At 38.0% G+C, this 25141-nt stretch overlaps 1 protein-coding gene across 2 annotated transcripts in view; it reads left to right on the forward strand.

Annotated features, from left to right (window-relative positions):
• ttc13 (tetratricopeptide repeat domain 13) overlaps positions 1-24105 on the forward strand; it is a 74317-nt gene extending 50212 nt beyond the window's left edge. The window contains exons 18-23 of one of the 2 annotated variants that reach the window (XM_051925564.1): positions 500-609; positions 7418-7553; positions 10906-10985; positions 14121-14199; positions 18137-18216; positions 23069-24105. In XM_051925564.1, coding sequence (XP_051781524.1) covers positions 500-609; positions 7418-7553; positions 10906-10985; positions 14121-14199; positions 18137-18216; positions 23069-23183 — 600 coding nt within the window. In that variant the 3' untranslated portion in view covers positions 23184-24105. The remainder of the gene's footprint in view (positions 1-499; positions 610-7417; positions 7554-10905; positions 10986-14120; positions 14200-18136; positions 18217-23068) is intronic. The other variant, XM_051925565.1, reaches the window with a different exon arrangement.
• The last annotated feature ends 1036 nt before the right edge of the window (positions 24106-25141 follow it).

The raw sequence follows: 25141 nt of genomic DNA on the forward strand, positions 1-25141 counted from the left end.
CTGGCTGGTGTCGTGCCATTTGTGAAATTTTATAAATTATTCCTGTAGCTGCACTAGTTGTTTACGCTCCTTTTAAACATAATGATACTTTAGTTTGAAATGTAATTTTCAATACTTCTATTCAGCAGCAATAATTTAATGAGGTTCTTTTTGTAATACATGCTATTAGCTATTTAGCTTATGCCAAATGTTATTGACATGTACTAAATACACTGCTAATAAATGCAATAATAGATTATATGAAAGATTAGAATTCAGAGACAGTAATATGTAATTCCAAATGTATAAACTATCCTATAAGGAAAAGTGGATTTAAAATGAATGAATAAATATATATACTGTGGGCGTTTTTCCATCACTTATTTCCATTGTGCATGTTTAAGCATGTGTCTGTTTTTCTTTTAAAATGCTGTAATGATCAGAAACAGTGGGATAGACAGAATGTTTTTACAATTTACTAAGTTTTGGTGTATATTGATCTCACTTTTTATTTATGAAGCAGTTTAACAGCAAAACAAGAGATGGATTTACAGTGAACACAAAAGTACCAAGTCTAAGAGAGCCAGGAATGGAATATGATGGATTTACAATAACTATTACTGGAGACAGGTAAATTGATTGTAACTGTATGTGCAAAGTCCTCCCCCCTCCAGTCATCATCTTAATCCTGCATCTATTAAGCACTTAATGCATATTTTGTCTTTAACAAGTAATCATACTTACTGTTTGATGATTTTAAAACAGGAAACAGACTCACTGATGGGCCATGGATGTACAAAAATAAATATATATATTCATTTGTTTTGTCTATGGATTACATTATCCATACGCCTTTGAAATGAACCAGTGAAGCTTTAGACATCGTTTTTCACACTTTGTTAATTTATATGTCTTTACTTGAAAAAGAACAGTCAGTAAACTGAGTAAATAATCGAGGGTAAGTCAACACAAGACCATATTAGGCTGTACAAATCCACTTTTCCTTACTTTTAACTAATTATTACTATTTTTCATTATAACAGAGTACATATCCTAATAGCCTTCTCCTGCTTGTGAAAAATATGTAGTAAGCTCTGAGGATGGCAGTTCACCCTGTTTCATTGTAATTTAGGCCCTGTTTTATTAGGAACAATATAATTTATATGAATTTTTTTAAAGTCTTTAAGATTGCATATATTACATAATTCATTTCTTTTGTTTGTTTAAAAATAAAGATGCCTTAGAAACAGAACTGCAAAGTAATGTGCCTGAGACAGAAGTAAAACAGGTGGTCTGGGTTATTTTAGCCACAGCATAAATTCTAAGCTAAATTCAGCAGATGCCTTCTACATTGCATCACTTTCTGGGGACAGTAAACAATACCATATTTCACAACATTTTGTGCAATATAACTCGAGGCCAATCAAATGGGCAAAAAGATGTGGTAATATTGGCCTGCTATTTAAATTGGGAGGAATAGAATGGTAGGCTGTTTTTCATCACAGCATGACGAATCTGCATACCTGTAGCCAAACATGTTTTATAGAATATGACCACACATGAGAGAGAGAGAGAGAGAGAGAGAGGTTGAATTAAGCTACTTGTGGCCCAGCCAGAACACAGAAATATTGTGGTAATATACATTTAAATTTATATTGTACATTATGTATTGTAAAAGTATCTCTAATTTTGAGGTAGCTAATTGTACAGTTTGAGCTACAGCCATTTAACTATCACAGTTGCACATACATATACTGTGTGTGTGTGTGTGTGTGTGTATATATATATATATATATATATATATATATATATATATATATATATATAATATCTATCCATCCATCCATTATCCAACCCGCTATATCCTAACTGCAGGGTCACGGGGGGTCTGCTGGAGCCAATCCCAGCCAACACAGGGCGCAAAACAGGAAACAAACTCCAGGCAGGGTGCCAGCCCACCGCAGTATGTGTGTGTGTATATATTTATATATATATATATATATATATATATATATATATATATATATATATATATATATATATATATATATATAGATAATATATATAGATAATACAGTGGTGTGAAAAACTATTTGCCCCCTTCCTGATTTCTTATTCTTTTGCATGTTTGTCACACAAAATGTTTCTGATCATCAAACACATTTAACCATTAGTCAAATATAACACAAGTAAACACAAAATGCAGTTTTTAAATGATGGTGTTTATTATTTAGGGAGAAAAAAAATCCAAACCTACATGGCCCTGTGTGAAAAAGTAATTGCCCCCTTGTTAAAAAATAACCTAACTGTGGTGTATCACACCTGAGTTCAATTTCCGTAGCCACCCCCAGGCCTGATTACTGCCACACCTGTTTCAATCAAGAAATCACTTAAATAGGAGCTGCCTGACACAGAGAAGTAGACCAAAAGCACCTCAAAAGCTAGACATCATGCCAAGATCCAAAGAAATTCAGGAACAAATGAGAACAGAAGTAATTGAGATCTATCAGTCTGGTAAAGGTTATAAAGCCATTTTAAAGCTTTGGGACTCCAGCGAACCACAGTGAGAGCCATTATCCACAAATGGCAAAAACATGGAACAGTGGTGAACCTTCCCAGGAGTGGCCGGCCGACCAAAATTACCCCAAGAGCGCAGAGACGACTCATCTGAGAGGTCACAAAAGACCCCAGGACAACGTCTAAAGAACTGCAGGCCTCACTTGCCTCAATTAAGGTCAGTGTTCACGACTCCACCATAAGAAAGAGACTGGGCAAAAACGGCCTGCATGGCAGATTTCCAAGACGCAAACCACTGTTAAGCAAAAAGAACATTAGGGCTCGTCTCAATTTTGCTAAGAAACATCTCAATGATTGCCAAGACTTTGGGGAGAATACCTTGTGGACTGATGAGTCAAAAGTTGAACTTTTTGGAAGGCAAATGTCCCGTTACATCTGGCGTAAAAGGAACACAGCATTTCAGAAAAAGAACATCATACCAACAGTAAAATATGGTGGTGGTAGTGTGATGGTCTGGGGTTGTTTTGCTGCTTCAGGACCTGGAAGGCTTGCTGTGATAGATGGAACCATGAATTCTACTGTCTACCAAAAAATCCTGAAGGAGAATGTCCGGCCATCTGTTCGTCAACTCAAGCTGAAGCGATCTTGGGTGCTGCAACAGGACAATGACCCAAAACACACCAGCAAATCCACCTCTGAATGGCTGAAGAAAAACAAAATGAAGACTTTGGAGTGGCCTAGTCAAAGTCCTGACCTGAATCCAATTGAGATGCTATGGCATGACCTTAAAAAGGCGGTTCATGCTAGAAAACCCTCAAATAAAGCTGAATTACAACAATTTTGCAAAGATGAGTGGGCCAAAATTCCTCCAGAGCGCTGTAATAGACTCATTGCAAGTTATCGCAAACGCTTGATTGCAGTTATTGCTGCTAAGGGTGGCCCAACCAGTTATTAGGTTCAGGGGGCAATTACTTTTTCACACAGGGCCATGTAGGTTTGGATTTTTTTTTCTCCCTAAATAATAAAAACCACCATTTAAAAACTGCATTTTGTGTTTACTTGTGTTATATTTGACTAATGGTTAAATGTGTTTGATGATCAGAAACATTTTGTGTGACAAACATGCAAAAGAATAAGAAATCAGGAAGGGGGCAAATAGTTTTTCACACCACTGTATACAGTACTGTGCAAAACTTTTAGAAAGTTGTGGAAAAAATGCTGTAAACAAAGAATGCTTTCAGAAATATAAATAATGATTGTTTATTGTTATCAATTTACAAAATGCAAAGTGAGCGAACAAAAGAAAAATCTAAATCAAATCAATATTTGGTGTTACTAACTTTTGCCTTCAAACCAGCATCAATTCTTATAGGTATACTTGCAAAAAGTCAGGGATTTTGTAGGATTATAGTCAGGTGTATGATCAACCAATTATACCAAACAGATGCTAATGATCATCAATGTCACACGAAGGTTGAAACACAGTCATTAACTGAAACAGAAACAGCTGTGTAGGAGGCTTAAAACTGGGTGAGGAACTCTGCTACCAAGGTGAGGCTGTAGAAGACAGTTTCATGTCATGGCAAGATTGAGCACGGCAACAAGACACAAGGTAGTTATACTGCATCAGCAAGGTCTCTCCCAGAAAAAGATTTCAAAGCAGATTGGGGTTTCAAGATGTGCTGTTCAAGTTCTTTTGAAGAAGCACAAAGAAACCGGCAACGTTGAGTATCATAGACGCAGTGGTCAGCCAAGGAAACACATCAAGCTTATTACCCTTCGAAATCGGAAGATGTCCAGCAGTGCCATCAGCTCAGAACTGGCAGAAATCATTGGGACCCAGGTACATCCATCTACTGTCCGGAGAAGTCTGGCCAGAAGTGGTCTTCATGGAAGAGTTGCAGCCAAAAAGCCATACCTCTGACATGGAAACAAGGCCAAGCGACTCAAGTATGCATGAAAACATAGGAACTGGGGTGCAGAAAAATGGCAGCAGGTGCTCTGGACTGATGAGTCAAAATCTCTAAATATAATCTTCATTTGGATCTTGATCTTTGTTTGTCCGCACATGAATTAGAAGAAGAAGCACTAGATGGCAGTAGAGAGACAGCTAAAACATAGGCATTGCATTAAGAATCTCCTCCAGGCTTATACTACTGAAGACTGTAGTACTCCAGTCACACCTCAAAACACAGACATTCAAACTAAACAAATTGTTGTGCTTTAAATTAACTAATCTTTATATATAATCTTCGTTTGGATCTTGATCTTTGTTTGTCTGCGAATTCCACGCATGCGTAGACCACCTTCCAGTTTAGTACGTTGTTATTACTCACAGATGTCAACAATGTGCTGGAATAACGAAAGGGGTGGTGGACAGTGTTACGCTGGTTAGCTCCTGAGGCCTGGTTAGAGAATGAGATCACCGAAGATAAAAGGTATGTGCCTACGTAACATATGAATGAAAGAATTGACAGTGGGTAAAATGAATGACAACGTAACAGCATGTTCCGGAAATTATTATTGTTACGTTGTAGCCGGCGAGTGCTGCATGTCTCACAGTTGTACCGTGGCTTGCTCACATGTCAGTGAAGTGATCCCTATTTATGCTTTAAAGAGCCTGGATACCTATGTGTCCCCCTTTTATAACCATTGCTCCGTGTATATTGCCTTACTCTTTGGATTGCCACAAAGCAACCTGCGAGATTGGAGAAAGGTTGAGACGAGATCGTGAGAGGAAATGACAGCGTCATGAAAACGAGACGGACTGTGAACGGAGAGAAGCAGAAATGCTCCTACACCACCACATAATTACTATTTGGACAGTGATTCTGAGTAGGCCATTCCTATCGAATCAATGTCCAAGGGTTTTCTTTTGTAATTTTGTTTCCCTTGTAAAAAATCATAATGCTGCGTGATGAAGGGCCCAGTTCACGACTGGCAGCCGCGTTTAAACAGGGAGCCCTTCACAGACAACTTTAACACGCGCAACATAGTTGGGCGCACATGGCTAGTTTTAAATATTTGGCTGTAGCAGAAGGCAGTTTGTTCGTCGAAGGGCTGGAGAGTGGTACAATAATGAGTGTCTGCAGGCAACAGTGAAGCATGGTGGAGGTTCCTTGAACGTTTGGGGCTGCATTTCTGCAAATGGAGTTGGAGATTTGGTCAGGATTAATGGTGTTCTCAATGCTGAGAAATACAGGCAGATACTTATCCATCATGCAGTACCATCAGGGAGGCGTATGATTGGCCCCAAATTTATTCTGCAGCAGGACAACGACCCCAAACATACAGCCAAAGTCATTAAGAACTATCTTCAGCGTAAAGAAGAACAAGAAGTCCTGGAAGTGATGGTATGGCCCACACAGAGCCCTGATCTCAACATCATCGAGTGTGTTTGGGATTACATGAAGAGACAAAAGGATGTGAGGAAGCCTACATCCACAGAAGATCTGTGGTTAGTTCTCCAAGATGTTTGGAACAACCTACCAGCCGAGTTCCTTCAAAAACTGTGTGCAAGTGTACCTAGAAGAACTGGTGCTGTTTTGAAGGCAAAGGGTGGTCACACCAAATATTGATTTGATTTAGATTTCTCTTTTGTTCATTCACTGCATTTTGTTGATTGATGAAAACAAATGATTAACACTTCCATTTTTGAAAGCATTCTTTGTTTACAGCATTTTTTCACACCTGCCTAAAACTTTTGCACAGTACTGTATGTGTGTAAAATATATATATATATATATATATATATATATATATATATATATATATATATATATACATACAATGTAATGGACAGCTGGGTCCCATGCCCGGCAGGGACGCCTCTGCTACATCTGTTCCTGGGGAGCAGATCTCTGGACAGTTCAATACCTCCCCCGGGACGCTTGGTGGCAGCCTCCCTGGCGGACAATGACTCCTCAACCTAGCACATGGCTCCATGAGAGATGGAGTCCTCCACAGCCTGGTTGGGGTCTCGGATGGCCACTAGGGGGAGCTGCAGGGAGTCAGCAGCCCAGTTGGACGTATTTTCAGCCCCATCTGGAAGGGCAATTAGGACCAGGTGGTCAAGCACCTGGAACGCTTCCGGGTGGGATATAAAAAGGGCCAGCCACCACCACTCGAGGAGCCAGAGTCGGGAGGAGGACTAAGCCTGAGGAGGAGAGGTGGAAAAGAAAGAGTGTTGTATTGTGTGGGATTGGTGCTGTATGGACTGTGTACTGCTTGTGGGTCACGGGGAAGATGTGCGCCCACGGGTGAAGAAAAATAAAACTATTGGAGTTTTTATATGTGTCTCGGTGTCCATCTGTGTCGGGTCGGGCGCCTATATAGCGACTTTTCTACAACATATATATACATATATATAAAAGAGAGATAGATTCATATGGAAGTGATGTGCTACAAACTTCAAAGAAAAGACTTGAAACAAAGCTGTTGGAAATTTCATACTGTGTGTTACTTGCAACTGGCTATAGTCTCTCTCTCTCTCTCTCTCTCTCTCTCTCTCTCTCTCTTATGAATGAATGCATGTGCAACTAACGTGAGGTTTAACTTTAACTGAAGGAAAAAAAATCCTTCTGTTAAAAAAAAAAAAAAGATTCATTTGAGCTTAGATATACCTCAGTGTGTCAAAAGTGCATCAGTTTGTTTGGAACAAGTGAAACCTGATACAATGCATGTATAGAAGCAAGATCAAACAGTAGTCTAACACCAAAATTAAAACAGAAGACTTAAGGACCCTGATGAATTTAGTAATTCACAGATTGGAATATGCTCCGTGATGGACATGTAAAAAGTTAAGAAAATATTGTTTTTATATTTTATCCTGTAATGTTTGTATTTGCACATTGGTTGATAAAAGACCCCATCATTTGTACTTTGTGAGGAGTGATAACTTGTATTCTTTTTGTTTTAACAGAGTTGGAAATATGTTATTTTCTGTGGAAACACAAACTACTGAAGAAAGAACACAGCATTACCAGTTAGAGATTGAATCACTATACAAAGATCTAACTGCCAAAGGAAAGGCCTTAATACTCTCTGCTGAACTGGGGGTACAGTTGATATTCACTTTCTAAAGTATTTGTCCTTTTTTCAAAAACTTGTTTGGCCAAAACTTACCCTGATTGGTATATATGTTTTTTTTATTTGATGTTTCTTCACAATCACGAGAACTGTAAAACAGGTCGACACAAAAAGTGCTGCTGTGTACAGTATAACATTTTTTTAAAGATTTATCTCACTTCAGATTTATTCTTTTGCTTTTATGTGGTCACATGTTTTTGTCTTCCTCGCACCTTATATTTTCTCTGGGTAGAATCTTCTTAAATGCTACAGCCATCCTCTACAGGACTCATCGGTGATGACACTATAGGCATCATTAATGATGATTACACAAACGTTGCTGTATGGTTGACAGACACATACTTTTGGGCTGAATAGAATTTCTTTGTGGGATTTAGGAATGGCAAATATGGAGGGAGGAATTCCATCATTATCTGTTTGTGGTCAACAAGCCATTCCTATACAGTGTTGGTGCTGTGGAAACTGACATTGTCCCACATGCAGTACCCTCCACTATAATCCACTTGTAAAAATTAGTAAGAAGGGTTAGAAAAAAATGTGCACTGAAGAACCATCGACTTGCACTGAACAAATGAGAAACATCAGACTTTTAATTGAAACAAGTTAATTCAAAGAAAATAAAGCTCTCATCAAGAAATAAATACTTTTAACAAAAACACATCTGCCACAATTGTTGGCACTCCTGCATTTAATACTTTGTACAACCTCCCTTTGCCAATATAACAGTACAGAGTCTTCTCTTGTAACCTTAAATAAGGTTGGAGAATACAGAGCATTGCATCTGGGACCATTCTTCATTACATCATCTCTGCAGATCATCCAGGGTCCTAGGCCCTTTCCTGCATACTCTCCCCTTCAGCTCACTCCACAGGTTTTCAATAAGGTTCAGGTCAGGGGACTGAGATGGCCATAGCAGAACTTCGATTTCGTGGTCAGTTAACCATTGCAGGGTTGATTTTGGACATGTGTTTCGGATCATTATCCTACTGGAAGTTCCAATGACAACCCAGTTTTAGTTTCCTGGAGAAGGCAGCTAGGTTTTCATTTAAAATCTCCTGATATTTTATGAAATCCATGATGCCATGTACCCTAACAATGTTTCCAGGGCCTTTGGGGGAAAAACAGCCCTACACCATCACAGAATCTCCACCATATTTCTCAGTTGGGACAAGGTTCTTTTCATTATAGCCATCCTTCTTTTTACACCAAACCCTCTTTGCACGTTTACTGCCAAAAAGTTCAATTTTTGTTTCATCAGACCATAGAACACAGTTCCAGTCAAAGTTGTAGTAATGTTTCAGAAATTCCAGGTGCTTATGTTTGTGGATAACTGACAGAAAAGGCTTCTTTCTAGCATACCTTCCAAATAGAGACTTGATAACCCCAGGATTTTACTTTTTCTTACAATTCCCCAACAGTGATCCTTGGAGATATTATTGCCTCTCTTGCCATACTTCTCACTGTATGTGGGGATAAAATAAACTTGGGTCTTCTTCCAGGCAAGTTTGTCACAGTTCCAGTTGGTGACCACTATTTTATTACTGCCCTAACTGTCGAAATGCACATTTTCAGGCGAGTTGCTATTTTTTTATAACCATTTCCTGAGTTATGAAGGGCAACGCACTTCTCCCTCAGTTGGATTGAGTGTTCTCTTTTCTTTGTCATGATGATGGTTGGCTAAGGAAATCTGGTTCTGAGTCTCCTCCTTGTTTCAATTAAAAGTCAGGTGTTTCTCATTTTTTCAGTGCAAGATAATGGTTCTTCAGCAAAACATTTTTTCTAACCCTTATTACTAATTTTTACAAGGGATGCCAATAATAGTAAAGGGAATAGATTAATTGTAGATATTGAGGCCAGCAATTATGATGATAATGTTGTTATTATTAGAACATTACAACATTATTATTATCATCCAGGTGTTGTTTCTGCCTTTTGCCCTATGATAGCTGTAGTAGGCTCCAGCTGCCCCACAACCCTGCCCTGGATAAGCAGGTTAAGGAGACAAATGGATTATTATTATTATTTTGCCTGTAGTGAAGAAAAAATACAAATACATTCATGGACAGAGGATACTTCACACAGGGAACACCCAGCATGCAACCCCCATTCTCCTTTACTGCAAGACTGTGCCTCCCAATAAAAAATAAAGCTTGCTATTATTTTTGCCATCTTCAATAGATAGTATCTATCTATCTATCTATCTATCTATCTATCTATCTATCTATCTATCTATTGAAGATGGCAAAAATAATAGCAAGCTTTATTTTTATTGGGAGGCACAGTCTTGCAGTAAAGGAGAATGGGGGTTGCATGCTGGGTGTTCCCTGTGTGAAGTTAGCATGTTCTCCATTTTCTTCCTTCTGTCCAAACACATGCAGGCTAGGTGAATTGGCATTGCTAAAGTGGCCCTAGACTGTATGAGTGTTCATCCAGAGGCTCCTAGTCAGGGATTGTTGGGAACTGGCAGTCTGAATACGAGGTGCCGATACACCACCATTTACAGCGTGTACTCTGCTGATGAAACAAAAATGCAGGTTCGCTGCACTGATGCGTACCACCCTACTTCAAGCCCTGGTTACATGCCTGCTCAATATTCTCCGTCACCAAGGCACACACACGGTTTAACAATTTAATGGCAACAAGCAGTATCTTTGCAAAAACTTAAATATAGTGAAAAAATGTGTGCTGTAAGCGATTCTGTGTTTTTAGTTATGATAGTCTTGTCTCGAAATCTGAGATGGCATTTCTCATCTGGGCATCAGCATTCATTGCTAGTAATGGACCTGTACAGAGCTGCCAAAGAAGACAGACTTAGCAAAGTGAGGTGCATAGCCAGTCTCCTTTTAAAATGATTGAAATTCCCAACAGTGGCTTGCTGTTTGCTTTTTTTCCTTCTTAAAACAATATGCATACAAAGTGTTACAATATGTATGTAATCTTGACACGGGTCAATACTTGACTTGAAAAATGGATGTATTTGATATTTTTTTTGTAATGGGTCCCCTGTATCCATAACCTCCATTTTAAAACACAAGAGCAGGCTAGTTATTTGTCTTTAATTTATAAAATATGCTTCACTTTTGAACGCAATTTCATGTTATAAACTTATATGTACAATGATAAATAACTTTGACTTGACCAAACTTAGCTTTTGGCTTGCAATTATTTTTTACACTATGTAGACATTTTTTTAAATTTGAGCTCATAAAGTTTATGTTGTACATGTGGTAAAAAAAAAAAAAAGTATAGTTTTTCATTTAAAAAATAAAGTAATTATAAAATCTAAGGACATTAAATAATCATGATTTCCACTGTTTTTAGGATGCAGATGCTGTTTGCAACCTTATCCTGTCTCTGGTCTATTATTTCTATAATTTAATGCCTCTTTCAAGAGGTTCAAGGTATGTATTGTTCAAAGTATTACTTTCATTTTCTTTGGCAAATACGTGCACATGTAGTTGTACTTTAAATCCTTCAGTTGCACACTGCAAATGCCTCACCTTGAGGCATCAGAATTTATATAATTTGTATAAAAGGAGGCTTTAGTTTAGACTCTACTACTTTGAACTCTAAAATTACTTTACTGTATGTCTGAAAGCAAATTAATGTGGCAGATATATACTTTATCCTTGTCAAATGCTTTCTCCGCTTTTAGAGTTGGCAACCGTTAAGGAGGGGCTTTGTTGCTTTTGATGTGTACAGTAATCCATCCTCAATCGCGGGGGTTGCGTTCCAGAGCCACCCGTGAAATAAGAAAATCCGCGAAGTAGAAACCATATGTTTATATGGTTATTTTTATATTGTCATGCTTGGGTCACAGATTTGCGCAGAAACACAGGAGGTTGTAGAGAGACAGGAACGTTATTCAAACACTGCAAACAAACATTTATCTCTTTTTCAAAAGTTTAAACTGTGCTCCATGACAAGACAGAGATGACAGTTCCGTCTCACAATTAAAAGAATGCAAACATATCTTCCTCTTCAAAGGAGTGCGCGTCAGGAGCAGATCATGTCACAGAGATAGAGAAAAGCAAACAAATCAATAGGGCTGTTTGGCTTTTAAGTATGCGAAGCACCGCTGTTGAAGGCAGCTCACACCCCCTCCATCAGGAGCAGAGAAAGAGAGAGAGACAGAGTTTGTTTTTCAATCAAAAATCAATACGTGCCCTTCGAGCTTTTAAGTATGCGAAGCACCGTGCAGCATGTCGTTTCAGGAAGCAGCTGCACAAAAGATAGCAACGTGAAGATAATCTTTCAGCATTTTTAGACGAGCGTCCGTCCGTATTGTCTAGGTGTGCGAACAGCCCCCCTGCTCAATCCCCCTACGTCAGGATCAGAGAAAGTCAGCGCAAGAGAGAGAGTAAAGTAAGCTGGGTAGCTTCTCAGCCATCTGCCAATAGCGTCCCTTGTATGAAATCAACTGGGCAAACCAACTGAGGAAGCATGTACCAGAAATTAAAAGACCCATTGTCTGCAGAAATCCGCGAACCAGCAAAAAATCCGGGATATATATTTAAATATGCTTACATATAAAATCCGCAATGGAGTGAAGCCGCGAAAGGCGAAGCGCGATATAGCGAGGGATTACTGTATATATTTTAGGGTTGTAGGATCATTATTGTCACATGTACAGAGTAGTGTCAAATTCTTACATGCTTATGTTAATCAACACATAACATGCCACCATTCTGTGATGCCCCGTTTACTGGGCCTTACCTCGAACTTCTGTCTTCCTTAAAGCCACTTGACTTGACTGACCTGAATAATTCAAGAAATCATTTTTTAAAATATGTGGTCACTCTTGAAATATTTTTAAACATATATGTTATGGCTTTAAGAATGACCGTTTACCATTTATAAACGCAGTTTGATTATGTGAGATAATAGACAGCAGTAGACTTTCCATTCTTTGTCTGATTTTATCTATCAAGGGAATATACTTTTTGTGGTAAAAACAGTTCTAGATGGGCTAGCATGGTGTTTTAGGGAGAGAATCATTACAATATTAGAACATTTTGATGAAAGCAGGGCATTCAGCCCAACAATCTCACCAATCCTTTTCACCTAGATTCTCTTTTTAGTTAGCCAATAAAAGGTGTCATTTGCTTGACTTTTCACTACATAATGGCTAACATGGTATAACATCCTAGTACTACCTATATTCTCCAAAATAATAATTGGTCAAAATTTGGAAGTCCTAATCTACCACACAAATTGCAAATTTTTTCTCTCTGTGCATAAAAACTACTAACATTTGTGCAAAATTTGCTGTTAACAAGTTTTCATGTGTGTTCCCAAGTTCTTGTTAAAAAATCTATTTGAAAGTAACAACCTGGACCCACTGTACTAATTCCCTTTGTAACTTTAAACACTTCAATTATGTCACGTCTTTATCTCCATTTATTTACACTGAACAGGTTCAGCTCTTTCAATCTTTTCTCGTTCTTTTCACCTTTAAGGCATTTAGTGGACATTCAATCGCCATACATCCCAAGAGATTGTTTTTTTTTTTTTTTTTTAGATAAACTTCTGATTGGTAACCCTTTGGACAGCTAGCTTTTTTTCATTGTGCAAGGACTTAATGGCATATGTAATTTAAGAGAGGTTGAATGGTTGATCCAACTCATTCATTTGTGAAAAATCTTAATTTTGAAAAAAAAGTTTTTAATGTATTGCTGAATTCTAAGTTAAAAAATTTCTTTGGCTTATATTACAGGAATTTTTATCTATTTTTTGCTTTTCGTCCATGGTTACAATAAACATAGCAAAATTTAGGTAATACTTTTTATTAATGTTTAGGTAATAATTTCATTATTATTAGGCAAAGTCATTCAATAGAGTAATTAAATTAAAAGTGTGGTAAATACAAAGACCAATGTTCATCCATTAGCCAACCTGCTATATCCTAACTACAGGGTCATGGGGGTCTGCTGGAGTCAATTCCCAGCCAACACAGGGCACAAGGCAGGAAACGAACCGCGGGCTGAGCGTCAGCCCACTGCAGGGCACACACTAGGGACAATTTAGGATCTCCAATGCACCTAACCTGCATGTCTTTGGACTGTGGGAGGAAACCCACAGAGACACGGGGAGAACATGCAAACTCCACGCAGGGAGAACCCAGGAAGCGAACCCAGGTCTAACTGCGAGCCAATGTTCATATAAACGTTTTCAATTTAAAAAAATCCATTCCACTTAGTGTACTGACATGGCTTCTGCTCTGTACCATGTGGCTTCTTCCTGCACTGGAGGTAATAGCAGTAGCTTGAAAAGTAATCTAAAATTCAAGATTTTACCTGGAAATGTATTTTTTTTTCACTTTGTCATCAGAATAACAAAATAGCATTTATGCATTGTCCTTACTAGAATAAAATCATTTTGTATAGGTTAATATTTTTCAATAGCTGAGATTTAAAAGTGCCATGTGATGGTTTTGACATTGCATTTGCAGTGCACTAATGTTGGGACCATTTAGTTGCACTATGACACGGTCACCAGCAAATAAATTATATATTAACAAAAACTGTTTTTTCCAGTGTTGTAGCTTACTCAATTTTGATGGGTGCTTTAATGGCCAGTGGAAAGGAGGTGATTGGACGAATACCCAAAGGAAAGGTATGTTTTAGGTGTAGTTTGGTTTTTCAGAGTGACTAATTAAACCTTTCTTATTTTCTTGTTCCCTCCAGTGTCAAGTTGAGCCATACACATAGCTTCATATATCCATTGGTCCTCCCTAAACATTACATTTATTGTAAGAGAGATATGGAGGGACCTGAAGAAACATACTTTCATTGCATACTTTAAGTGCAGGGAAAATCTGTATAAGGAAACAAAAGTAGCCCTAAGTATTACAGATGGAAACTGGATACTGCTTTGCAACATTGCCAAATACATGAACTAATTCTTCAGCTTGTAAAGGCCCATACTACAGGGTGAGGCAGAAAGGATGGACGTTTTTTATAAAATCACAAAATTGTTAATTTTTTCTTACAAAGAAATTTATTGAAAGATTTGAGTTCATATTGAAATAACATTTGACAAAATCAAGTGTGGAAAACAACATCTCCCATGTGGTGTCCGTTATCACTGATGCATTTCTGAAGGCGTTCATGGAAGTTGGCCTCAACTCTTTTCAACATCACTCTGTCGATTTGTGCGACTTCCACGCGAATGGCTTCCTTCAGTTCCTTCAATGTATAGGGCTTATGCTTGTATACATGTGCCTTGAGGTGACCCCACAAGAAATAATCGCACATGGATAAGTCAGGGGACCGAGGAGGCCAATGAATGTAATCAAACCTGGAAATGAGGTGACCAGGCAAGAGAGGGCGAATAACATCCATTGATGCTGTAGCTGTGTGGGCTGTCGCCCCATCCTGTTGAAACCACACATGCCGGATGGGAATACGTTTTCGTCGTAATTCAGGTAAAAAGAAGTTGTTTATCATCTCCATATAGCACTCAGAGTTCATGGTAACAGCATTCCCATTATTGTCTTCGAAAAAGTAAGGACCAAGTTTTGTCCATAGCGCACCAAACCGTCACTTTCGGACTGTGCAGCGGTCTTTTGTGTAATTTTTTCGGATTTTCAGAAGCCCAATAACGGCAATTCTGTTGATTCACCAAGCCATTGAGATGAAAATGAGCTTCATCACTCATGAACAAAATGAGGTTGTCATTTTGCTCAAAAATTGCTTCCATTTCATGTGCTAAGTTCAGTCGCTGTGCGTAATCCCCGGCCTTCAACTGTTGCACAACGGCCAATTTGTAGGGATGGAAATGCAGGTCTAAATGCAAAATATGCCTTACCGAACGATTACTGAGGCCAAGTTCAGAAGAATGCTTCCGAGCAGATCGACTTGGACCGCGCAGCAGGGCTAGTCGTACGCTTTCCACATCTTCAGGGGTACGTGCCGTTCGTGTAGCCCCCGGCGGTCTTTTGTTCATTAGTGTACCTCATGTACGAAGTGCTTTAACCCAATATAGGATAGTGTTATGAGCGGGAACAGCTTTATTTCTGTGGATATTGAAATGGCAACAAAACTCACGCTGAACTGCGGTAATAGATTGGTTGTTCTTGACAAAACAGTCATACGCAAAAACGTGGTGTTCTATCATCCACGGCTCCATGGCTTCAGCTAAAAAGAAAATAAAAAAATGCTAAGACTTCGCGAAGCTAATGCCACCTACCGCACATCTGTCACTCCACCTAGTGGTGAGTTCTAGCCATTTCAGACGTCCGTCCTTTCTGCCTCACCCTGTATATTATGTGATTAGGCAGTGCTCAGCTATCACTTATCTCCAAAATGTATCTCAGCATCTGGCATAAACAGTTAAACTGCTGTTAAACAGCATATTTGAATACTGAACAATAGCAATACCATAAATAGTGCTATAATACCAACCTTTCCATCCATCCATCCATCCATCTTCTTAACCTACTTATTTAGAGCAGGGTCGTGGGGCAACTGGAGCCTATCCCAGTAATCATTGTGCATAATGGGAATAACACCTATATATGGCACCTGTTAACCAACCCATCCAATTTAAATAATCCAATGATTATACTGGTAGTGCATTTGTGTACCTTTTTTGAATTAAAATCAATCTTCTCTTGTATCGATTGAGTCAGTGTTTGCTTTTCTGGTAGTCAACAGTAAAACCTGAAGAAGGAGTCATTTGCCACAATTGGTAACATATATTGAGGAAGAAAGTACCAGTGCTTAGATTGAACCTGTCAGAGATAGCATTGTTCTCATTTCTCTTCAGCCATTAAGCAGTTCTTATTCCATTTCATAGGCAACTCTAAGGAAAATATTACATGGCTTAGTAAAATTTAAAAAAAAAAAAATCTGATTACATTATTAGTGTCCAATTTATTATGTATACATTCTTGTTAATACAAATCATCAACTCTGCTAAACAGCACATAATGTAGCTAGAACTCATTATATAAAGCGTGCAGACATACTCGGGCAGTTTAGCTGTTGTTTGAACCAGCAAGAGAATGGGAAAGACTTGTGCTCAAAGTGAATCTGACTGTGGTGTGATTACTGGTACCAGACATAGTGGTTCTCAGACATCACTTCTGAGATAATACCGTACTGTTTCTAGAGTTTACTGTTCCACAAGCCAAAAAAAACAAAAAAAAAAAAACTTTCTTTAAGCAAACATTATGTTGGTGAAAATGCTTTTTTTTAATGAGAGAAGATTGACCAGTTTTTTTAAGCTATCTTAAAAGCCATAAATTCTCAGATAACAGCTCTTCACAGCACAGCACTAGGGTACAGGAAGGGAATGTAGAGCATGCTGGACATTGAAGTGGACTGGCAACAGCAACAGAAGAGTCTGACTCTTGCCAACTATCGGAAATTAGAGTGCAGTTGGCACATATTCACCAAAATTAGCTTTTGTTGTGGCATGCAGGCCATAGGGTAAGAATTTGGTATAAATAGCATAAACGCATTGATCCATTCTTCTGTGTGTCACTGGTACAGAGGTGAAGTTTTAGTGATAGAGTCGGGTATGTTTTCTTACCACACATTAGGCCCCATAATACCATCTGAGTGTCTTTTGAAAGCCGTAGCATTCCTTTTACAGACAATGTGCATCTGTTCATGGCCACAGTCTATCTTTACAAATAAAACAGACACTTCAGAATTTTAATATGCCATGTGCAAAACATGTATCATCACAAACTGGTTTATGACAGTGATTCAGCTTGCTCCAGTGGCATATGGAGTCCACACATATCAATCCAGTAGATCACCATTGAGATAAGTTGGAACAGGCAGTTCACAGCATGAATATACAGTCAAAAAATCTGCTACTGAATCACCAGGGAACATTTCCAGCACCATCTAAACTCATGTCTTTAAGAATTTAAAAGGGGCTGCAATATGGATCTGGATATGTGGACTTAATACAGTGGCCACTGATTGTATTTATTCTTTCTGTTTTTCATTTTTTTTTCAGGATTTGTTTTGAATTACGGTTTGAGTAGCCATCCAAAGTCAGGAGCATACATTTATGCTTGGGACATCACTGTAGCATTAGGCTTTAAATTTGTAGTAACCAGTGTGTGTGAGAGTGTGTTAACCCCTGAATTAACATAATTTGGTATGAGTAAACTTAGACTGAGAGAGTGCACTAGAGAACACAACTTTGATCAAAAGTTAACACTGAACCCTATGTTCTTAACTTGGGGATATATAAAGCTGTACCATCCAGGAGCCCACAAAGTCAGTATGTCAGTGGAGTCTGTATCGGTTAGCTCAGATCTCTCCAGGCATCAAGAGAAATGTTAGAAAGTCTTTAGATACCTGCTAGTCATTTGGAACAAACAATGAGCAGTGAAAGAAAGAGTACTTCAATCACACCGTACCTGCCATACTGTGTGCACGAAGACAAAAGAATTTAATACAGAGCATCTATCATGTATATAATGGAAATGCAATACACTGTGGTAATTTTCTGTTATACTATAGATTTTCAGATGTAAATGATATCTCTCATGGCTAATCTTTTTTTTTTTTTTTTTTTTTTTAAAAAGCTGGTAGATTTTGAAGCAATGTTGACAAGCAACCCAGAAGCCTTCAGTAAAGTAACAAAAAGTTGGATGCACTTAAAAAGGTAATGATGTAAATTTATAAAAATAGTTCAAATGTTTAAACGTGTGAAATTAATGCATATAGTTTATTATACTGATTTCTGATTGCAGTCCCTTGAGGTTAATTAATGAGTAAACATGATGAGTTGAGAAATAACTTCTCATCAAATATAGGGTTATTTTTTGCATTATTGCCCCTAAATTACTTACCCCAAAAATGAATGACTACTGCTTATGTAATCAGGGACCTTCAAATGACTGAGGAGTAGTGAGTGTAACATTTCAAATTTTAAAAGAAAGTCTTTACATGACAAAAAACCTTTTGTTTCACACCAATATCAACTAACACAAACACAAACAATGTAGGTATTTTAGGAATTTCTCTCCAAAAAAAGTGGACTTTACTGTACATAAACAAGACCTTTTATGATGCACAACCCATGATTCTTTTTTGTGCCCCAATCTGTCAACTATCATTATACAAAGTTTAGATTTCATATTCCATAGCATTGTGAAGTTACAGTGTTTGGCACAAGATGTCCCTCTTTTTAGAAACATTTGGTCTCTTGCACCTAAACAATCTCTTAAAACAGGTATCGTAGTTGCAGGTTTTATTTATTTATTTATTTTGAGAAATATATATACACACTGTGTGTGTGTGTGTGTATATATATATATATATATATATATATATATATATATATATATATATATATATACACACACTTTATATAAATATGCATGTATAATTGTGTACTCATATAAACCTTTACTTTTCATGCCAGTCCTCAAAACAATTTCCATTTACCACTAGACACAAAGAAGCCTGACATTTTGTGCAATAGATTGGAGTTTTTGTGCTACAATTCACACACCTTCTCCATCCTCCTATTGCAGTTGCCACACAAAGGTTTAGTGTGTTTTTATTTCTTTATTTGTTTATTTTTACATTTTGTTGTTGTTGCTTTTTGCTTGCATTTCACATCTGGAATAAACTAAATGCATATGTATATTTTCTTACCAGCTTCTTCTAGTGCTGGGGACAATGTCTTTCTTGGCAGCCGTGGGTGCAGGGCATAAAACAGCCAAGGACTGGTACACACACATGCACCTAAACCATTCACACTGTGCTTAGTCAACCTAAACAGCACATTTTTGCAATGCTAGTTGAAAACTGGCTTACTCAGAAACAGTGGAGTGGAACAGTGACATTTGATTGAAGGGGGACTACGAGCCATGGTTTGATTCAGTGACATTCAGTCAAGATTGGTGGTCTGTGCCCATGTGAAACTGTGAGCGGCAGTGTGGTGTGGTGCAATACAAGTACATTTGAATGAAGGGCAGGCCCCCGTGAAAGTTTGCACAGTTAGTGACATATAATCAAAAGGGGGGTGTTGATGCTTATGTGAAAATGCAAGTGGGTACAGCGACTGTACTCTTAAGAAGTTGAAACTGGAACACCACTGGTCAAAAAACTAAATGGACAGCAGACAGCTCTAAATATGATAGTTGAACCCAAGGCACTTGAACTGTAAAAATTGCACACCTCAGCGTTTCAAAGTTATATTGAGCAGCACTTAAAATTTAAGCATATCATCGAGTCCTAATGCATCATTCTATGTGGTCAAAACTGTAACTCAAGGCCTTCATATTCTGTATCACTAGCATTCTGTAACCTTTCTAGCATTTCCTCAACCATATATTTTCTTTATTTCTGAAGAAGACGACATTTCTGTAGTACAGACTGCAAGCCGTGTCACATATCAACCAAGCAATCCTCACACAGACTCACAGCAGCTTGTGTGTACACCTAAAGATTACATGTCAAATACACAATCAATGTCCTGCCTTTTGCACACAGCTATGACTTGTAGAACAATTGACCAGTCGTAGACAGCCATACATTGTTGGAATGCCCTCAACCTCTCTTATCCTAATGTGTCTTTCAATGTATGCAGCTCAACGTAGGTGGGATTGTTGATAAAACTGATTCATTCAGCCATGATGCACTGCTCGCCTCTGTATATAAGTGTTAAAATCACAGGTTTTATTAATGAAAGAGAGCAGACAACATGGAAACTTGGGATTTATTTCAAAGAAGAAGCCCTTGGATATTTAAAAATACCATTATTGTTTTTAACTGACTAGTGGGTTTATTGAAACATAAACAAATAACTGAAATATGGCGGTGTCCTACCGGTGGAACACCTCGTGCAGAACTGGCTACTCTATAAACATTTCTACCATGGAGCCGGAGACATACAAGTAAGAATTTCACTGTACATTACACTCATGACCATATGTTGTTGACTGCTACTGCTTCTTTGTAATTTTCATCGGTCTTAGGCTTCTGAATAGTAAAAATATATAAAAAAAATGTAATCACAGTGTCTGAACAAGTTCTATCATCAGCATGTTTTTTTAAACCAGACATGAGCTGAGCAGCATAACTTGGAACTCCTGCAACATAAAGGAAGTTAAAATGGAAGCAAGGGCAGATATCCATAATCCTGACCTGTTTTTTTTTTTGTTTTTTTTTACAGTACTAGGCAGCAAAGCAATTAAGTGAAATCTACAGGCAACAACAGCAGGGAAAGAGAACCAGGCTAAAAAAAATAACTTGCAGTTTCGTTAAATTCATTTTGTAGTCCTTGCTTCCTTGTTGTGTGTTTGCTAGCAAAAAATATAAAAGCATGTAGAGCAGGAGCCTTATTTTTTTTAATGAGGTTGAGAAGACACTTGCAAAGATTATTTCTGAAGTTTGGGGCATGGGAGTAATATGCCAGTGGCAGGGATTCAATAGCTCTGGAGAATATTTCCTTCAAAAGGCTATTGGGGTCTCTACAACAGCAGTACCAAAAGATAACTCTTTTCTTGATATACAGTTAGATCCATAAATATTTGAACAGAGAACTTTTTTCTAATTTTGGTTCTGTACATTACCACAATGAATTTTGAATGAAACAACTCAGATGCAGTTGAAGTGCAGACTTTCAGCTTTAATTCTGTGGGGTGAACAAAACGATTGCATAAAAATGTCAGGCAACTAAAGCATTTTTTTAACACAATCCCTTCATTTCAGGGGCTCAAAAGTAATTGTACAAATTTAAATAACTGGAAATAAAATGTTCATTTCTAATATTTAGTTGAAACCCCTTTGCTGGCATGGACAGCCTGAAGTCTTGAACTCATGGACATCACCAGATGCTGGGTTTCCTCCTTTTTAATGCTCTGCCAGGCCTTAACTGCAGCGGCTTTCATTTGCTGTTTGTTTATGGGCCTTTCTGTCTGAAGTTTAGTCTTCAACAAGTGAAGTGATTGCTCAATTGGGTTAAGATCAGGTGACTGACTTGGCCATTCAAGAATTTTCCACATCTTTGCTTTAATAAACTCCTGGGTTGCTTTGGCTGTATGTTTTGGGTCATTGTCCATCTGTATCATGAAACGGCGCCCAATCAATTTGACTGCATTTAGCTGGATTTGAGCAGACAGTATGTCTCTGAACACCTCAGAATTCATTCGGCTGCTTCTGTCCTGTGTCACATCATCAAACACTAGTGTCCCAGTGCCACTGGCAGCCATGCACGCCCAAGCCATCACACTGCCTCCACCGTGTTTTACAGATGATGTGGTATGCTTTGGATAATGAGCTCTTCCACGCCTTCTCCATACTTTTTTCTTGCCATCATTCTGGTAGAGGTTGATCTTTGTTTCATCTCTCCAAAGAATGTTTTTCCAGAACTGTGCTGGCTTTTTTAGATGTTCTTTAGCAAAGTCCAATCTAGCCTTTCTATTCTTGAGGCTTATGAGTGGCTTGCATCTTGCAGTGCACCCTCTGTATTTACTTTCATGCAGTCTTCTCTTTATGGTAGACTTGGACATCGATACGCCTACCCCCTGGAGAGTGTTGTTCACTTGGTTGGCTGTTGTGAAGAGGTTTCTCTTCACCATGGAAATGATTCTGCGATCATCCACCACTGTTGTCTTCTGTGGACGTCCAGGTCTTTTTGCGTTGCTGAGTTCACCAGTGCTTGCTTTCTTTCTCAGGATGTACCAAACTGTAGATTTTGCCACTCGTAATATTGTAGCAATTTCTCGGATGTGTTTTTTCTGTTTTCGCAGCTTAAGGATGACTCACCTGCATGGAGCTCCTTTTAACCGCATGTTGTCTGTTCACAGCAAAATCTTCCACATGCAAGCACCACACCTCAAATCAACTCCAGGCCTTTTATCTGCTTAATTGATAATGACATAACGACGGACTTGACCACACCTGCCCATGAAATAGCCTTTGAGTCAATTGTCCAATTACTTTTGAGCCCCTGAAATGATGGGATTGTGTTAAAAAAATGCTTTAGTTGCCTCACATTTTTATGCAATCGTTTTGTTCACCCCACTGAATTAAAGCTGAAAGTCTGCACTTCAACTGCATCTGAGTTGTTTCATTTAAAATTCATTGTGGTAATGTACAGAACACAAATTAGAAAAAAGTTGTCTCTGTCCAAATATTTATGGACCTAACTGTACATATAATTCAAATTGCTCATTAGGCGTAGACAGTAGAATAAATACAGAAGACAGAAACCGATTGACTGCTAGCTACAGAGAAGGAATAGAAGACATCCCAAAGCGTTCAGGAACGCTCCATATGAAAGCAAGTCGGAATAACAGCCTGGATGAAAGCCTATTCTGCATTGTTTGTGAGGGACTCAAGACAAGCTATGATTCAACTTGAACTGTACAAAGTAAATGTTTGAGATAATGATATTATGAGATGCCAGTGGTGGAGTTAGCGAGAGAAGTGACTTGTACAAATGCTAGTATATGTGTTAAGATACTGAGCTAACCCATTTTTTCCCCCCTCTCTTTTAAAAGCCTTCCAACATGGTATCAGAGCCTTCCATCAGTAGCAGAGACATTTCCGACTATAAGAACAATGATTGAAGTTCTGAACACGGAGGCCACATCTCACTGTCAGGCAAAGTCCTAACGTTGAATCCTCCCACAATCAAAGGACAATTAGGTATATGCAGCTTATTGCACTTCAGTCTCATGACATGATGTCATCTCAGGTGAAGGATTAAAGAATGTTTTACAGTATTTTGGGATCTGCCAACACAAGCCATGGATTGCTAATTTAGATATCTCTGTTTTCTCTGCTGAAATTGCTGCTTTGAAGATTTTACAGGCAACTGTTGAAAATATAAGTAGACACCACGGAAAGTCAAACACAAGTTTTTGACAAATGCATACTTTTCACTAGTATTTACTGTACAATTCACCTCCTCCATATGTTTTGAAAGGAATGGGATTATATTTAATTTTTATTTGATCTACTGTTTTATAAAGATTTATTGATCTCAGATATCCTTTGATTTTCATAAATCTTAAAATGATGTTTATTTGAAGAAAAAAAAAATGCCTGGAGATATGGACTGCTCCATGCAGGGGTGCATATTAGTTGCTTTATTTAATTTCAGTAGGACTTGGATAACAAATCTGAGTACTTGAAAATAAAAGCGGGGTTCCACTTTAAACGGCAGATTGAGAACATAAGCAAAGGAGATATTTAATGGCAGTCTTTGCAGATATTTTCCGTAATGATTTTATTTAATGTGGTGTTCTTGCACTGCAAGAAGTTTGACAAGCGTGTTCCACTTTCTTCTTCTCACAAGCTATTACAGATTAATTTGAAGTTTAAACGGTTATTTAAGGGGTTACTGTGAACAGAAAAGAAAAATGTTACTTGAAGACATGGGTGTAAGTGGTCATCTAGAAAAATGGTTTTGTTTTTACTATTCTGACTGTACAACTGAATCACTTAGTAACAGTTTAAAATAAATTTTGAGAAAAGGTTGCTCTGTTCAGATCTGAAAATGCGTGGTTAATAAACTGAGAGATTTCTTCTGTCTGTATTTTGATACCTTTTTCAGGTGTCCAGATCTTCCAATTTAGTATTTACGTATAAATACAAGTCTGTCAATCTACACCACCACTGATGCACAAGGTCGCATGGACTGAACTATCCAGATGAACAGAAATCTGGGGGGACTCTTCAGTGTATTATTTAGTTTTAAGGGTGCATGTTATCCGGCAAAGGCAGTTTATCACTGTGACCCTCGATTGAATTATGGAGTAGCAGGCCTGTTTAACTTATTCTTAGCAGGTATCAGTTGGCAGGTTTTTTTCTTTTTTTATGTTTTCACTTCGAGTTTGAGACACCAACTCATGAAATCAGACAGCTACAAAAAAATCTAGCACTATCTGCTCTGTTAGAGGATGCCACAATATCTGCAAAAAAGAAGGAACTTATGGCAGGGTTGCTTCAACCTTGAGCCTTTATGGTGATCAAAAATTGCCCCCTTTGATTTTTACAAACCAGCAGAATGTGACAAGATGTGTCTCACATACAAGCACGGTAAAAACAATTCTTGTAATTGTAAATCTTAATTTTTTTTAATCAACCTTCATGCTTTTCCTGCAGTACTGAAGTATTTGTTTTTTGTGATTTCTTCTGCCACCACACCTTTGACATATTTGGAGCTTCATGTTTTTTTTTGTACTGACTGTATGTCTTTGGTTGTGTGCTACGAGTCCTGTAATGAGGTCAGTAAGTACTACCGCTCACAGACAGTTATATAGCCCAAGTAGTACATTACTTTGGTTTGCAAGAAAGGTATATTCAATAATGAAGGGAATCCCAAACATCGGCAATACTTCTTCATAAAAATCAGCTTCATTTTGCATTCAGCATTCGTTATAAAAAGTCACTGACAAACAGTGAACCTACAGTTTGGCTATGAAAAATGATACTTAACAATCAAGTACATTAGAAGATGTAAAAAGCGAGTTAAAGCTGAATAGTATAAGGAGGCTTCAAGTCATCATAAAATTTCATTCAATACGCATACAGTGAAAGAAATTAATAAATAATGAAAAGGTGAAGCA

Source organism: Erpetoichthys calabaricus, chromosome 3, assembly GCF_900747795.2.
Source record: "Erpetoichthys calabaricus chromosome 3, fErpCal1.3, whole genome shotgun sequence".
Taxonomy (NCBI): Eukaryota; Metazoa; Chordata; class Cladistia; order Polypteriformes; family Polypteridae; genus Erpetoichthys; species Erpetoichthys calabaricus.